Source organism: Argopecten irradians, chromosome 7, assembly GCF_041381155.1.
Source record: "Argopecten irradians isolate NY chromosome 7, Ai_NY, whole genome shotgun sequence".
Lineage (NCBI taxonomy): Eukaryota > Metazoa > Mollusca > Bivalvia > Pectinida > Pectinidae > Argopecten > Argopecten irradians.
The window spans coordinates 16837846-16855590 of NC_091140.1; the positions used below are offsets into that span (position 1 = coordinate 16837846).

General features: G+C 35.7%; 1 protein-coding gene across 1 annotated transcript in view; it reads right to left on the reverse strand.

Moving 5' to 3' along the window:
• The window catches only part of LOC138327704 (uncharacterized), a 108578-nt gene that overhangs the window by 35408 nt on the left and 55425 nt on the right, over nucleotides 1-17745 (reverse strand). The window contains 1 exon segment of the mRNA XM_069274014.1: nucleotides 3788-3992. Within this exon segment, the coding sequence (XP_069130115.1) occupies nucleotides 3788-3992 (205 nt within the window).

Consider the following 17745-nt stretch of genomic DNA (forward strand, 5'->3'; position numbering starts at 1 on the left):
AATTCCCCTCAGATGGCCTAAATGTAAAGTCAGAGTGAACATGGTCTAATTCCCTCAGATGGTCTAAATGTTAAGTCAGAGTGAACATGGTCTAATTCCCTCAGATGGTCTAAATGTTAAGTCAGAGTGAACATGGTCTAATTCCCTCAGATGGTCTAAATGTTAAGTCAGAGTGAACATGGTGTTATTCCCTCAGATGGTCTAAATGTTAAGTCAGAGTGAACATGGTGTAATTCCCTCAGATGGTCTAAATGTTAAGTCAGAGTGAACATGGTGTAATTCCCTCAGATGGTCTAAATGTTAAGTCAGAGTGAACATGGTCTAATTCCCTCAGATGGTCTAAATGTTAAGTCAGAGTGAACATGGTCTAATTCCCTCAGATGGTCTAAATGTTAAGTCAGAGTGAACATGGTCTAATTCCCTCAGATGGTCTAAATGTTAAGTCAGAGTGAACATGGTCTAATTCCCTCAGATGGTCTAAATGTTAAGTCAGAGTGAACATGGTCTAATTCCCTCAGATGGTCTAAATGTTAAGTCAGAGTGAACATGGTCTAATTCCCTCAGATTGTCTAAATGTTAAGTCAGAGTGAACATGGTGTAATTCCCTCAGATGGTCTAAATGTTAAGTCAGAGTGAACATGGTCTAATTCCCTGATGGTCAAAATTACACAGAGTAGCAGATCAAGGCTATCTGTCAAAATTAAATATATTTCACAGCAGACTGCTATTGATAATAAATCCATACATTTGTCAATATGTTGAAATGACAAATTAAAGCCAAGGAGTTCTTTTCCTTTGAATTTTATTGGACCAGGTTTGTTCTTAACGACATGATCAGTAAAATTGATGAAACTTTTCAATAAACGACAAGAATTATCATTTAAAATCCTTGATTCATTTAGAAGCAAAATATTAGATATTAAATAATGAATCAGTTAAACTTAATATCATATGACCTTCAGAATATGCCTTGTAGATATTTTCCCTCAGACAAAATCTCATTTACATATATTCTAAACATTTCATTCAATAAATCTCTATTATTTTCTTGTTGTAAGAATACAAGATATAACAAGGACATAGTCATTCAGATCCCCCGCCAATGGAGATATCAAAGCTTAAGTAAGTTTGATTGTGGAGACTTATGTGTATGAAAAAAAAACAGGAAAAAGGAAGTTGAGCTAAAGAAAGATGGAGTATAATTCAAGTAGAGCGGGGCTGCAATTGTTGAATCAGGTATACAGCCTTGACATTTATATTAGACTATATACACAAAGATGGGTGGAGTTTTGCAAAGTAACATTTACCATTTACCATGATATTTTCAGCAATGTTTCCATGGTAACGGAAAAAGTGCAAAAAATGAAAACCTAAAAATAGCAAAAGGTACTAATAGACCATAAAAAGAATGTGTCTATGAAGTTTCATGGAAATATCTCTGCTGGTTTTAGAGTTGTGCTCCGGAATGAACCTGCTACAAAAATATGATATTTTCAGCAATGTTTCTATGGTTACAGAAAAAAGCACAAAAAGTGAAAACCTAAAAATAGCAAAAGGCACTACTAGACCATAAGAACAATGTGTCTATAAAGTTTCATGGAAATATCTCTGCTGGTTTTAGAGTTGTGCTCCGGAAACGATTCTTACACAAAAATCTGCCATTTTCAGCAATGTTTCCATGGTTACAGAAAAAAGCACAAAAAGTGAAAACCTTACAAGGAGCCGCAAAGCTTGGCATTATCCCCCGCGCCCAGTTGTATTTTTTTTAATAAATTTCCATGGTAACAGAAAAAGTATTGAAAATGGAAGGTTCCCATTAGAAAAAGGCACAACTAGAGCACTAGCCTAACATGTACAGAAAGTTTCGTGTAGCCAAATTGAACGGTTTTCGTGTTATAGCCCGGAATAGAAAGGAAACTTTAATAATATGGTATTTTTGAATAAGTTTCCATGATAACAGAAAAAGTATCGAAAATGAAAGGTTCCCATTAGCAAAAGGCACAACTAGAGCACTAGCCTAACATGTACAGAAAGTTTCGTGTAGCCAAGTTGAACGGTTTTCGAGTTATAGCCCGGAATAGAAAGGAAACTTTAATAATATGGTATTTTTTAATAAGTTTCCATGGTAACAGAAAAAGTATTGAAAATGGAAGGTTCCCATTAGAAAAAGGCACAACTAGAGCACTAGCCTAACATGTACAGAAAGTTTCGTGTAGCCAAGTTGAACGGTTTTCGAGTTATAGCCCGGAATAGAAAGGAAACTTTAATAATATGGTATTTTTGAATAAGTTTCCATGGTAACAGAAAAACTATCGAAAATGAAAGGTTCCCATTAGCAAAAGGCACAACTAGAGCACTAGCCTAACATGTACAGAAAGTTTCGTGTAGCCAAGTTGAACGGTTTTCGAGTTATAGCCCGGAATAGAAAGGAAACTTTAATAATATGGTATTTTTTAATAAGTTTCCATGGTAACAGAAAAAGTATTGAAAATGGAAGGTTCCCATTAGAAAAAGGCACAACTAGAGCACTAGCCTAACATGTACAGAAAGTTTCGTGTAGCCAAGTTGAACGGTTTTCGAGTTATAGCCCGGAATAGAAAGGAAACTCTAATAATATGGTATTTTTGAATAAGTTTCCATGGTAACAGAAAAAGTATCGAAAATGAAAGGTTCCCATTAGCAAAAGGCACAACTAGAGCACTAGCCTAACATGTACAGAAAGTTTCGTGTAGCCAAGTTGAACGGTTTTCGAGTTATAGCCCGGAATAGAAAGGAAATTCTAATAATATGGTATTTTTGAATAAGTTTCCATGGTAACAGAAAAAGTATCGAAAATGAAAGGTTCCCATTAGCAAAAGGCACAACTAGAGCACTAGCCTAACATGTACAGAAAGTTTCGTGTAGCCAAGTTGAACGGTTTAGGAGTTATAGCCCGGAAACGATAACGATACGGACGGACGGACGGACGGACGACGGACGGACGGACGGACGGACAGAGCCCAAATCAATATCCCCCGCAAACGCGTTTCGCGGGGGATAAAAATAGCAAAAGGCACTACTAGACCATAAGACCAATATGTCTATGAAGTTTCATGGAAATATCTCTGCTGGTTTTAGAGTTGTGCTACGGAAACGATTCTTACACAGAAATCTGCCATTTTCAGCAATGTTTTCATGGTTACAAAAAAAAGCACAAAAAGTGAAAACCTTAAAATAGCAAAAGGCACTACTAGACCATAAGACCAATGTGTCTATGAAGTTTCATGGAAATATCTCTGCTGGTTTTAGAGTTGTGCTACGGAAACAATTCTTACACAGAAATCTGCCATTTTCAGCAATGTTTCCATGGTTACAGAAAAAAACACAAAAAGTGAAAACCTTAAAATAGCAAAAGGCACTACTAGACTGTAAGACCAATGTGTCTATGAAGTTTCGTGGAAATATCTCTTCTGGTTTTAGAGTAATGCTCCGGAAACGAACCTGGTATAAAAATATGATATTTTCAGCAATGTTTATATGGTTACGGAAAAAAAGCAAAAATGAAAACCTAAAAATAGCAAAAGGCACTACTAGACCATAAGACCAATGTGTGTATGAAGTTTCATGGAAATATCTCTACTGGTTTTAGAGTTATGCTCCGGAAACCATTCGTACGGACGGACAGAACCCATTTGTATATCCCCCGCCAACTTCGTTGGGCGGGGGATAATATAACGCAAGTACAAATTCACTGATTTATTGCATGGCTTCTAAATGTTACATGAAAGAGTCAAAAGTTTTCAATTACCTCCACCATTTTTGTAGACAAGATATGGAAATCTCCATACATTTCCGAGACCAACCACGTATCCCAGACACGATAAGACGAAGTCAAGACGACTGCTCCAGTTACCACGGTAATTACTGTCCTCATCTGGCTCCTCATTATCGCCACTGTCCAGAGTGGTCAGTTCTGACAGGTAGCCGTTGGTCATGTCGGCATCCTCAGCCTCCTATATAACACATAATTATAACATATAAAAAGTCTTCTGGTTATAACGCTTTTAAATAACAGTTATAGACATTTGTTTGAGTTAATGTGTTGTTAGAAGAATCAAATACATTGTTTGTAAATGCATGTTGATCACATGGGCCATGCATGACAATATTAACATCAGAGAGTCAGAGAATTGTTACATCATAAAAGCACTAGGTCCTAACAATGGAAACATAATTTTTTTTCAATTTTACATAGCTGTCATAGCCATGGGAGTCAAATTAAAGTGTACACGGAATGGAAAATGATATTTAGATATGTTATTCTGTTTGATCTCCTGACAAGAATGTTGAAAACCACATCAAAATCGGCTGCTTCAGTACCGAGATACCGCCCTCCGAAGTGCTCGATTTTTACCTGTATATCAACTGCTAATCAGGGAATCGGCCGCTCACGCTGATTTGGGGGTTAACTGGATGTGACGTCACGAGGACAATGGCAGTGAGGTGTTTGGTCATATATGTATTCCAAAAATGGGGTTACGAGAATTTTACAGATATACGGTATCTACAGTATACAGTTATGGTGACGATTTGATTATATATAAAATAGGAAATATTGCAACTGAAATCATGCTAAATACATAAGTAGATTAGCGGATATTATAAGTTATTTATGTTTCTGGTATAAGCCAGGTGTACCTTGTATAAAAACTTTGAAGTAGAGATCTTATCTCTGTTTTAACAGCTTACTAAATTATCAAACCTGGGGAATAATCAACTTTCATATTGTCATATGAAAAGAGACGAATTCGAAAAATGATGGTCATATAATTATCCATTTCAATATGTTTCTGTATAAATAAAAATTCACTTGGCCTATGGATTTCAAGAATCAGCATAACGAAAAGAAAAGGTGTTAAATGTATTTCATAGTTCAATACACGTAAATATCATAGACATAAATTGGGAGGGGGAGTAAATAAAAACCAATAAACCACTTGAGAAATTGAATTTAAAATACATAATTCATTTATAGCTGTAACGAGTCTATCTTCCTTTTATAGCTACATGTACATGAATGAGAACGTGTTTTTTTATATTCAACAGTACATTTATTGGTCATATAGATTATTATTATTAGTATTATATAATGATCGATATTGACCAAAATTCACAAAGAATTGGATATCCAAAATCTAGCAACTACCAGAAATATCAAAATTCTGACATTGTGCATCATATTTGCATTGTTCTTTCTCGACATGCCATTTGTAAATAATTTTGTAGTTTCTGTTATAAAAATACATATACATATAACTAGAAATATATATACGAGACAAATGTATACATTGGTCATTTTGAAATATACAATTATGTATACATCTAGTGATTTATACACTTGTTGTATGTTATGTTCGAACGGTATTTTACTGTAAACTAAGGATTTATAAGTGTAAACAAATATGACATAATACAACAATTAAATGATGGGCCATCGCTAACTTACCTGAGATCTTACTTTTGACACCTGACGTGAGCTAATCAACGAAGCGCGACAGGTCACTAAACACCTTTCTTACGTAATCTGGTTATTAGCCCCCTCATTAGTCTCGGCTGACCACGCGTTTTAGTTACTGCAGTATACAGGTAAAGAGATTTAAACGCAGCACGACATTGGCTATTCGGAAGTACAGTTCTGATTTTGTTCTGTACTTGATATCTGCAACTTGGATTAGACATAAACATCTTTAGTCTTTTTTTCGTCTGACTCGTGCATGATTTATTTTTTCAATTAAAGACACTAATAAATGAACTTGAGCGAAATATCAACAAGTCGTCGGATGTATTGTATTATATGAAAGCTGAATGTATTTCGTAAAAAAAAATGGATCGATTTCAGATATAACGCAATTAGTAGATGCATTTACATATATGCAAAAAATTCTGTTTAGAATCATAACTTAATTCGTATGGGTAGGTTATATGAAAAAGTCAGAAATTTGTTAAGCGGGTTTGACCAGTACAACGACCCGAGTCGGGTTTTGGATAACATAGTCAAGAATCCTTTACATAATATTCATGTATATGTGGTTCCAAATACCGTAGATTTACAACGTACGTGGATTATTATACACATTATATTGTGTATAATTGTGCAGAAATCGCGCAGAAATGTTCATTTATCTACGACAGGTTCATCAATATATGCATGGTATAAATCCCTATTTTCAAGCGTATTCCAAACTCATATCTGTGATTGAGGATATATTGAATAGGCATGGACATGTACACATGTACTTGTGTCTGTAAAAATCGATATTTACAAACAGATAGATGGCAGACACAGAAAATCGCCACTCTATCTTATGCGAGTAGAGTAGGTCCCGTTGTCCTCGTGACGTCACAGGTCAGGGGTCCCGAATCGGGGTCAATGGCTTGGGGCTTCAGGTGTGTTCTAGAGAAAAGTCGCATTATCTCTAATACCGTATTCGCTATGAAACTCGTACTTTCTCCATTCTAAATTTTATACAATGACACATTTATCAAGCCTTATATACCAAACCATTCCGTGTACACTTTAAAGCATATATCTTACATTTATGTTATAATGAATTATTACAATTTTTTTGCAAAATTCAAACATTTTCCAGCAGCCTCTTCTAGAGTTTTTCCTTCATTTTCAAGGTGTATTTTCTTCCTAAACAAGTCTTGGATTAGTGGTAAATCCCTTATGAGGTTAATATTGCACATATGAATTCCTTTATGGCTTCATTGTACCAGTTGGAAATTATGTATTGCACTGCTAACAATGATTATATGCATGTATGTATAAATAACAATTAGGCCATACCAATTTGATTTCTCGTTCGTCGGATTTCCCGCTCCTATTTTGAACAAATACAAAAAAAATAAAAACAAAATTTTACCGCTCCTCTTTTCTCGCCGACGGAGTCTGACGAACTCGTGAAAAAAAATTCCGGATTTTTTCCGGACTCTAATTTTAGTGTACCCGTTTCTTGGTCGAACAGATGTTTGAATCGAAGGAATCAAAATTCATTCTGACGTGAAAGCGCCGATCAGACCCATAAAACGTGTTTTAAAGCGGCAAATCGCCATCGCCGGACTGTATAATGATTAATCATGGGCGTGCTTGTAGTGTCGGTAACAACAGAATCCGGACGCTCGAATGTTCTGCAAAATACAGCAATTAACATTGAAGGTGATGTAACTTTCTATGAGTTGTATGAACGCTTAGAACAAGAAAACAACATACATGAAATTATAATATTTACTACTCGCCCTCCCTCCCAAAACAACATCGTCATTTCATCGCCGTCAATGTAATGTCCGTTGACGTATGCAATGAATTTGGAATGCGTTTTGTTGAATTTTTAGTACTTAAGAATGACTCTCCACTTAATGAAACAACAACCAAACAATCGGCATTTTCTGTGTTGATGGAAAGATTTTAACTTCAATAGAAGAAAGTCTAGTGCTAACAAATAGGGTATATTTATACCTGTATTATGTATCCCTCGTTGTTTTGTTGATTTTTGTTTGAATTTCATTTTTATGAGACTTATCATATTTTTTGTCATTAAGTAATAGGGGGAAGTATGTATGTAGATGATGGTTACTTTTGTGCCAATTTAGAAGACATTGTAACTTTTAGTAGGAGTAGAAAGTCTTGTGAAGAATACTCAAGTGATAGAAGATTTATTATAAATTACCTCACCTTATTTTTTATCTTTATTCCATAGTTTTTATAAATCATTATGTTGTGATCCTTGTCATATTTTGTGCAGGAAATGTGTCGGAAGAGATTTTACTCCAATTAAAGAAAGTCTTGTGTCTAATGGCATAAAGAAATAAGTCAAGTGTTTGAAGATATATTACATTCCCTTGGGGGGGGTATTTTTTAATAACTGTTTTGAATCTTGTAAACATCTAGAATTGATATTTTGTGTCAATATAGAAGATATTTAAACTAGAACAGAATCAAGTGATAGAATATATATTACCTCCCCCTTATTGTTTTGTTTAATATCTTTCATATATATATTGTTGTTTTAAATTATTATTTTGTGCCAATGAGTGAATCCAGGAAGGATTAAAGATTGATGTTTTTTGTACCAATCTAAAAGAGATTTATAATTTTAATATTTTGTTGTTGTTGACATTCAATCTTTTTATTAAACCTTTTTGTTTATTTTATATGAGTTTTCTGTTGTAGTTTTTCTTTCTATTTTCATAAATTGTTATAAGTCCATCCAATACTACAGGTTTTCTAGGCCGATTTCACCTAGTTGGTATGCCGACAATAGTAAGATATTTATCCTTGTATTTTGATTATATCCATCTGATCATGCACGCTTTGAGTAGAAAATATGCGCTCGCTCAAAGATTTTGGCCATTTGAAAAAAAAATAAATGTAAAAAAATTTCGCTCGCTCGCTCCAATTTTGAAATTCCAAAATCCGAAGAACAAGAAATCAAATTGGTATTGCCTTACCTGCAGTTTAAGGTATATGTTGTATGATGTAAACTTAACACAATTAAGTCTTTTGCACATGCATTCTGTATTAAATTTTTCAATATCCCACATAAAGTATTCATGATAATTTGACATAACAACATACCGAATCAAATTAAATCTCCTTAAAATCAATCAACTATCAATAACAGCTAGAGTGCGTTTGACTTTCCTATAGGCACTTAGCTAACTCCATATGAATATCATTTTTTACTACCAGAATGACACTAATGGATCAATTATTATTACATTGCCATCATCTAACGATTAATTTGTTTACATTGAAGTTTGACAAGCAGTATGGTTTTGTCTATAATGACCTTGACACTATACCAATGGTGGTGTGACAGAATTAAATCTACAGGGAATTCAAAGATGATGTACTGTATCATATATGTTGTATTTTAATGAAACAACCATCCCTCTAGAGAATATATATATTCTCAAGAATCTGAGAATTTTTAAAGGAACGTTTGCTATTTTAGGCAAGTTTCAGCTAAATTGTGCAGGTAAAACTTGAGTTTGAAATGTGTTTTTAATATGGTGGCTTTAGTGGTCGTCTTGGATTTTGTAGGAAATCTTTTGATTTAAAAAGACACTGCATGACAGAAACGATATAAAGAAACCAAAAACCGCAGCTAAAAAATGTACTCCTTCCAAACAACCTTGAGAACCATGTTAAACTGTGAACCACATAACTGGTTCTATCTTTAACTAATTGTATCAATTGGAAAACCTCCATTTTGTACATCACTTAGAATGAATAAAACATACCATATTCGACCCGATAAGCCTCAATGTCCCTTTAAGCACCCCTTACTCTTTTTGAGGCCTCAATTTCAATTGGCCAGGCATAAATAAAGACCAAAACTACACAAAACTATATAGATTTGCAGTAATTTTGTCTTATCAGCCTCTTTTCATTTTTTTTTCAAATTTTAAAACACACTGGACGCTTATTGGGTCGAATACGGTAACTCACTGCTTACCTTACCGTTTGGACATCATTATCTGTCTAAAAGTCTTCATGGTTATCATATAGAAATTTGGAGTGGAGAAGATGGGGTCAAGTAAGCCAGATAGAAATTCATAATACAGTAATAAGTCTACTACAAAATAGGAGCTGTGGTGACTGAGTGGTTAAGATGTCCTGAAATATTACAACAAGCCTTTCACCTATGGGTAGCGAGATTGAATCCAATGCGGGGCATACTGTTTGGTCGGTGATTTTTTCTACAGGTATACTCCAACTTTCCTCTACCATCTAAACCTGGCACATCCTTAAATAACCCTGACTGTTAATGGGACATTAAACTACCCAAAACCAAACCAAAGTCTACAAAACACAATTCAGTGTACTGTAAACCATTGTCGATCTAAACACATATTTCAGGTATACCATGCCTCATTGGAGATCTAAACACATATTTCAGGTATACCATGCCTCATTGGCGATCTAAACACATATTTCAGGTATACCATGCCTCATTGGCGATCTAAACACATATCTCAGATATACCATACCTCATTGGCGATCTAAACACATATTTCAGGTGTACGAGGGATGTTCCGAAATTAATATTACTTGCGCAATATCTCGTGGAAAACGTGCTAAATGGGCTTAAAACTACCTCGTGGCGATAGCGTGATATCTGAAGCGTGATATAGGTAAATATCTCGCTCACAATTACACTGACCTCGGTGCTGTGAAGCCGGTGGATGTTTTGTAGCGCACTCATTACACTCTATACAAATATAGTTGGCAAGAGAGTTGAAAACGTAATTGAAATTAGGGCATATATCAAAGGTAGGTCTCTACTTGGCTTAAAGCCGGTGGATATTCATCGTGAGGTGTGTGATATATATGGGAAGGGTCAAATGTCATATATGACTATTTGTAGGTGGGTTGCTCGATTTAAGTCGGGACACCAGCAGCTTAAAGATGCTGCCCACACAGGTCGCCCTGCAACAACAACAACAAAGCATAACATTGAACTAATTCGGCAAATCCTTGAAAAAGATGCAAGGTACACTGTCCGGCAGTTAGCTAAAATGACAGGCTTGTCTTTAGCACGTATTCATTGCATTTTAAAGAAACATCTTAAGCTGGGCAAGATCAATGCCAGGTGGATACCCCATTTTCTAACTGACAACCAAAAGAGGTCCCGGGTTGACAAGGCCAAATCCTTATTGAAGAAATACCCAAAATACAGCAAAAAGGCTTTTGATAATTTGGCCACAGGTTATGAAACATGGGTGTAGTTTTTCGAACCCAAAAGAAAATGCTCTAATCGAATCTGGGCAAGCAAAAACGCACAGGCGCCCTAGCATTGCTAAAAGAATATGCACCGTGAGGAAGGTTTTGTATGTCATAGTCTTTGATAACAAGGGTCCAATCATTCAAATCCCTGTTCCAAAAGGCAAAACTGTCACAGCGAAGTATTATAGAGATGTTGTGCTTCAAAAACTGAAGAAAGTCTACAAACACCGCCGCCCACAGACAGGTTTGAAGTACCTCAGGCTCTTACAAGATAATGTGCCAGCACACAAGGCGCGCATTGTAACAGAGTTTTTGAAGGCAGAAAAGGTCACTGTCCTCCCCCACCCTGCATATTCACCAGACTTGGCCCTCTGTGACTTTTTCTTGTTCCCCAAACTAAAATTTCACCTGTCTGGAACTCTGGCTCTAAACGATCTAAACACATATCTCAGATATACCATGCCTCATTGGTAATCTTAACACATATTTCAGATATATATCATGCCTCATTGGGCAATCTAAACACATATTTCAGGTGTACAATGCCTCATTGGCAATCTAAACACATATCGACACATATTTCAGGTATACCATGCCTCATTGGCAACATCTAAACACATATTTCAGGTATACCATGCCTCATTGGCGATCTAAACACATATTTCAGGTATACCATGCCTCCTTGGCGATCTAAACACATATTTCAGGTAACCATGCCTCATTGGCATCTAAACACATATTTCAGGTATACCATGCCTCATTGGCATCTAAACACATATTTCAGATACCAGCATGGGATCTAAACACATATTTCAGGTATACCATGCCTCATTGGCAATCTAAACACATATTTCAGATAAACCATGCCTCAATGGCGATCTAAACACATTTCAGATATACCATGCCTCATTGGCGATCTAAACACATATTTCAGGTATACCATGCCTCATTGGCGATCTAAACACATATTCATTTCAGGTGTACGAGGGATGTTCCGAAATTAATGTTACTTGCGCAATATCTTGTGGAAATCGTGCTAAATGGGCTTAAAACTACCTCATGGCGATAGCGTGATATCTATAACATGATATAGGCAAATATCCGCTCACAATTACACTGACCTTGGTGCTGTGTACATTGTTTTGTAGCGCACTCATTACACTCTATACAAATATAGTTGGCAAGAGAGTTGAAAACGTAATTGAAATTAGGGCATATATCAAAGGTAGGTCTCTACTTGGCTTAAAGCCGGTGGATATTCATCGTGAGGTGTGTGATATATATGGGAAGGGTCAAATGTCATATATGACTATTTGTAGGTGGGTTGCTCGATTTAAGTCGGGACACCAGCAGCTTAAAGATGCTGCCCACACAGGTCGCCCTGCAACAACAACAACAAAGCATAACATTGAACTAATTCGGCAAATCCTTGAAAAAGATGCAAGGTACACTGTCCGGCAGTTAGCTAAAATGACAGGCTTGTCTTTAGCACATATTCATTGCATTTTAAAGAAACATCTTAAGCTGGGCAAGATCAATGCCAGGTGGATACCCCATTTTCTAACTGACAACTAAAAGAGGTCCCGGGTTGACAAGGCCAAATCCTTATTGAAGAAATACCCAAAATACAGCAAAAAGGCTTTTGATAATTTGGTCACAGGTGATGAAACATGGGTGTAGTTTTTCGAACCCAAAAGAAAATGCTCTAATCGAATCTGGGCAAGCAAAAACGCACAGGCACCCTAGCATTGCTAAAAGAATATGCACTGTGAGGAAGGTTTTGTATGTCATAGTCTTTGATAACAAGGGTCCAATCATTCAAATCCCTGTTCCAAAAGGCAAAACTGTCACAGCAAAGTATTATAGAGACGTTGTACTTCAAAAACTTAAGAAAGTCTACAAACGCCGCCGCCCACAGACAGGTTTGAAGTACCTCAGGCTCTTACATGATAATGTGCCAGCACACAAGGCGCGCATTGTAACAGAGTATTTGAAGGCAGAAAAGGTCACTGTCCTCCCCCACCCTGCATATTCACCAGACTTGGCCTTCTGTGACTTTTTCTTGTTCCCCAAACTAAAATTTCACCTGTCTGGAACTCTGGCTCTAAACGATCTAAACACATATCTCAGATATACCATGCCTCATTGGTAATCTTAACACATATTTCAGATATATCATGCCTCCTTGAGGATCTTAACACATATTTCAGGTATACCATGCCTCATTGGCAATCTAAACACATATTTCAGGTGTACAATGCCTCATTGGCAATCTAAACACATATTTCAGGTATACCATGCCTCATTGGCGATCTAAACACATATTTCAGGTATACCATGCCTCATTGGCAATCTAAACACATATTTCAGGTATACCATGCCTCATTGGCAATCTAAACACATATTTCAGGTATACCGTGCCTCATTGGCAATCTAAACACATATTTCAGGTATAACATGCCTCATTGGCGATCTAAACACATATTTCAGATAAACCATGCCTCATTGGCGATCTAAACACATATTTCAGATAAACCATGCCTCATTGGCGATCTAAACACATATTTCAGGTATACCATGCCTCATTGGCGATCTAAACACATATTTCAGGTATACCATGCCTCATTGGCGATCTAAACACATATTTCAGGTATACCATGCCTCATTGGCGATCTAAACACATATTTCAGGTATAACATGCCTCATTGGCGATCTAAACACATATTTCAGGTAAACCATGTCTCATTGGCAATCTAAACACATATTTCAGATAAACCATGCCTCATTGGCGATCTAAACACATATTTCAGATAAACCATGCCTCATTTGTAATCTAAACACATATTTCAGGTATATCATGCCTCATTGAGGATCTTAACACATATTTCAGGTATACCATGCCTCATTGGCGATCTAAACACATATTTCAGGTATACCATGCCTCATTGGCAATCTAAACACATATTTCAGGTATACCATGCCTCATTGGCAATCTAAACACATATTTCAGGTGTACCATGCCTCAATGGCGATCTAAACACATATTTCAGGTATACCATGCCTCATTGGCGATCTAAACACATATTTCAGATAAACCATGCCTCATTGGCGATCTAAACACATATTTCAGATAAACCATGCCTCATTGGCGATCTAAACACATATTTCAGGTATATCATGCCTCATTAGCGATCTAAACACATATTTCAGGTATAACATGCCTCATTGGCGATCTAAACACATATCTCAGATATACCATGCCTCATTGGTAATCTTAACACATATTTCAGATATATCATGCCTCATTGGCGATCTAAACACATATTTCAGGTAAACCATGCCTCATTGGCGATCTAAACACATATTTCAGGTATACAATGCCTCATTGGCGATCTAAACACATATTTCAGGTAAACCATGCCTCATTGGCGATCTAAACACATATTTCAGGTAAACCATGCCTCATTGGCGATCTAAACACATATTTCAGATAAACCATGCCTCATTGGCGATCTAAACACATATTTCAGGTAAACCATGTCTCATTGGAGATCTAAACACATATTTCAGGTATACCATGCCTCATTGGCGATCTAAACACATATTTCAGATAAACCATGCCTCATTGGAGATCTAAACACATATTTCATTTTATCAATGTACTTGTTAATTGAGTTGAATTATTGTTTGCTGTTGTGGTGTATAAATATATCTGAACAATATGTTAATTGCCCACAACTAGGATGACAAGCATAGACTCTCACAAACAACCACACAAAAGGTCTACCATTTCTACCTGTTGAGTTATATAAGGCTTTTAATAGTCTTTACAGTTAACACAAAAAGATTTGAAAAATATTCAAGTCATAAACGGTGGCTTTTATGATACCTCTTTCAATAAATACATAGCAATTTAACGACAAGTTGGAGTTCAAAAGTTCACAACTGATAATACATGTCCACGGCATTAAAACACCCACACAATACCAGTAGGTGAACACGTGAAATCTTAGAACCAGATCAGGCCATTTAATGTCCTTTGTAAGAGTCTGGATCTAGTAATAAAATCGTACCCTGAATTCAATATCAAGTACATTAGAGTATTATGCCCTTTAATGTTGTTGTGCAATGCTGAACTTTTCTAAAGTGAATCAATAAAAGATTTTTTTTTTATTTTTTTTCATTTTATTTAATAACTATGAGATTGAAGTCTGCATGATTTAAAGACACCTTATCCTGAGGCTTAAGAGAGTGAACTAAAGGGAATTCTTTATTTCTGCACATGTAACATATATTCACAAAAGAAATTAACCTCATTTCAAGGATAATAGCTATCAGCTGGAAAATTGGATGAAATTTTTAAGTGGTAATATTACACATATGTTGAATATATACCTACTAAAGTCAGTCTAAGAAAAACAAAGCATTTACAATCATAATCACAAAATATAAGAAATGAAAAATTCCTCATTACTCTGATGGTAAGAAATTATAAGTACATTGTATCAAGTTTACTTATCAATAAAATTTGTATATATAGTTACAATCTGGTAGCATAACGTGAAAAGAAGCAAAACTAGATTGAAAGCCTCAGATAAAAATAAATCATGCAGACTACAAGCACAATGACAATTGATGCAAATATATAATTTGAGACTTAGAATTCCTCTCATGGTGGAAATGTTCACAAAACAACACAAAAACAAGAGTTCCCAAGACAACATCAAGAGAAAACTTTCCAAAAACTACACTAAAGGAACTAAATGTTCTGAAAAACAACACCAAAAACGATCCCCAAACAACACTAGAGTAAGAGTTCCCAAAATATGAGCAAAATTTAAAACTGCCAAAAATGGAGTTCCTGAATTAACACCCATGAAAGGAAGAACTCCAAACCCACTACAAAGGAAAGATTTCCAAACCTACAAAAGAGGAAAATTTCAAAACCCACAACAAAGGAAGAGCTCCAAACCCACTACAAAGGAAAGACTTCCAAACCTAAAACAAAGGAAGAGTTCCAAACCTACAACAAAGGAATAGTTCCAAACCTAAAACAAAGGAAGAGTTCCAAACCTATAACAATGGAAGAGTTCCAAACCTACAACAAAGAAAGAGTTCCAAACCTACAACAAAGGAAGAGTTCCAAACCTACAACAAAGGAATAGTTCCAAACCTACTACAAAGGAAGAGTTCCGATACTACAACTAAGGAAGAGTTCCAAGCCTGCAACAAAGGAAGAGTTCCAAACCTACAACAAAGGAAGAGTTCCAAACCTACAACAAAGGAAGAGTTCCAAACCTACAACAAAGGAAGAGTTCCAAACCTACAACAAAGGAAGAATTCCAAACCAACAACAAAGGAAGAGTTCCAAACCAACAACAAAGGAAGAGTTCCAAACCTATAACAAAGGAAGAGTTCCAAATCTACAACAAAGGAAGAGTTCCAAACCTACAACAAAGGAAGAATTCCAAACCAACAACAAAGGAAGAGTACCAAACCTACAGCAATGGAAGAATTTCCAAACCTTCAACAAAGGGAGAGTTCCAAACCTACAACAAAGGAAAAAATCCAAACCTACAACAAAAGATAGTGTTTTGTCTTGTTGATGTTCTTACTAATGGAAGTGGCCTGTATGTGTACAAGGGAAAATTGGAACCTTTTATTATGACATTATATAAATCGATTCTCCCTATGTTCTTAGTAAACGTCTAATTAAGTATGGAGGGAAAAAGCTTTTCCCATGAAATTAGAACAAAAACACTATAACCCATTTATCAATTTCATGTAGATCAAGGACACACATAAGTGCATGAATATGTATCTCTAAAATTGAAAAAAAATGTAAGTCTGCATTTAACTGACTCACCCTTGAAGACAAATTTTGACGTCTTCTAATTCAAAGTCTAGAAGAGTTCATTATGAATTTCCAGGGGTCAATGAGTTATTCGAGCTGTCTTTGTATACTACATACATATGTTTTACATGTATTAGATACCGTAATAGTAGAATTAAGTGATGACAAGTCTTCAGGTGGCAGTACACCTAAGACTATAGCTTGTTCTGAGGTACAATTACAGTATTATATATGATACCTAACAGTTACATCATTGTTACATATGATCTGACTTAAATTTGCATAACCAAATTGTCTTTAATTGTTGACTGAACACAGCATTTAATCTTAGCAGTTATATTTTTCTCCTATCACATAATTAGAACATATTATTCATTAACGATGCAATGTGATAACTTAACTTAGTTTAATTAACTTAGTTTATTCTGAACCCAGACACTATGTGTGCCTCTATATTCAGATCGTAGTCCATATGCTCATTTATACAAATGACGTTATAAAGTTTAAAACATCAGTAATGAATATTTAAGTTTTGATAAACCTGAGAAATTAACAAATGAAATATAAAACTTTTATTTTACATTGATTGCAAAACAAGTTGTAGAACAGTTGTATACAAATCACTTTTCATGGCCTGTATGTATTAAGTGTGCAAAGGTTCTTAGAGTAGGAGGAAACTGGAGAACCTGGAGAAAATTAACCCATGTGATTGGGCAGATGACCCCGACCATAATTTAATTTAACATGCATGCCAGGAATCGGACCCTGGCCAGCCAGGTGAGAGGACAGTGGTTTCACCACTTCCTCACCTGATCACCCACAAATGAAATCTAATTTCAAAGGGGGAGCTGTATACTCAGCTATATACATGAAAACTGTTACAAACTAATCCATAGATACAAAACTGTCAGCTAGATAAAGCATTGTTGCCATCCCATTCAACTAGACAGGACACCTTTCCAACATAAAGACAAAAATATCTGAATAAACAGGATAATTTGACAACAGAACAAATCTTAAGAATGTATTTGGGTGTTGCCGTCAGTTGTATTCAATGAGCACCAGTATTTACTCTTATACAGATGAATTCAAGTCAGGTAATACAAACACTATGTATTTA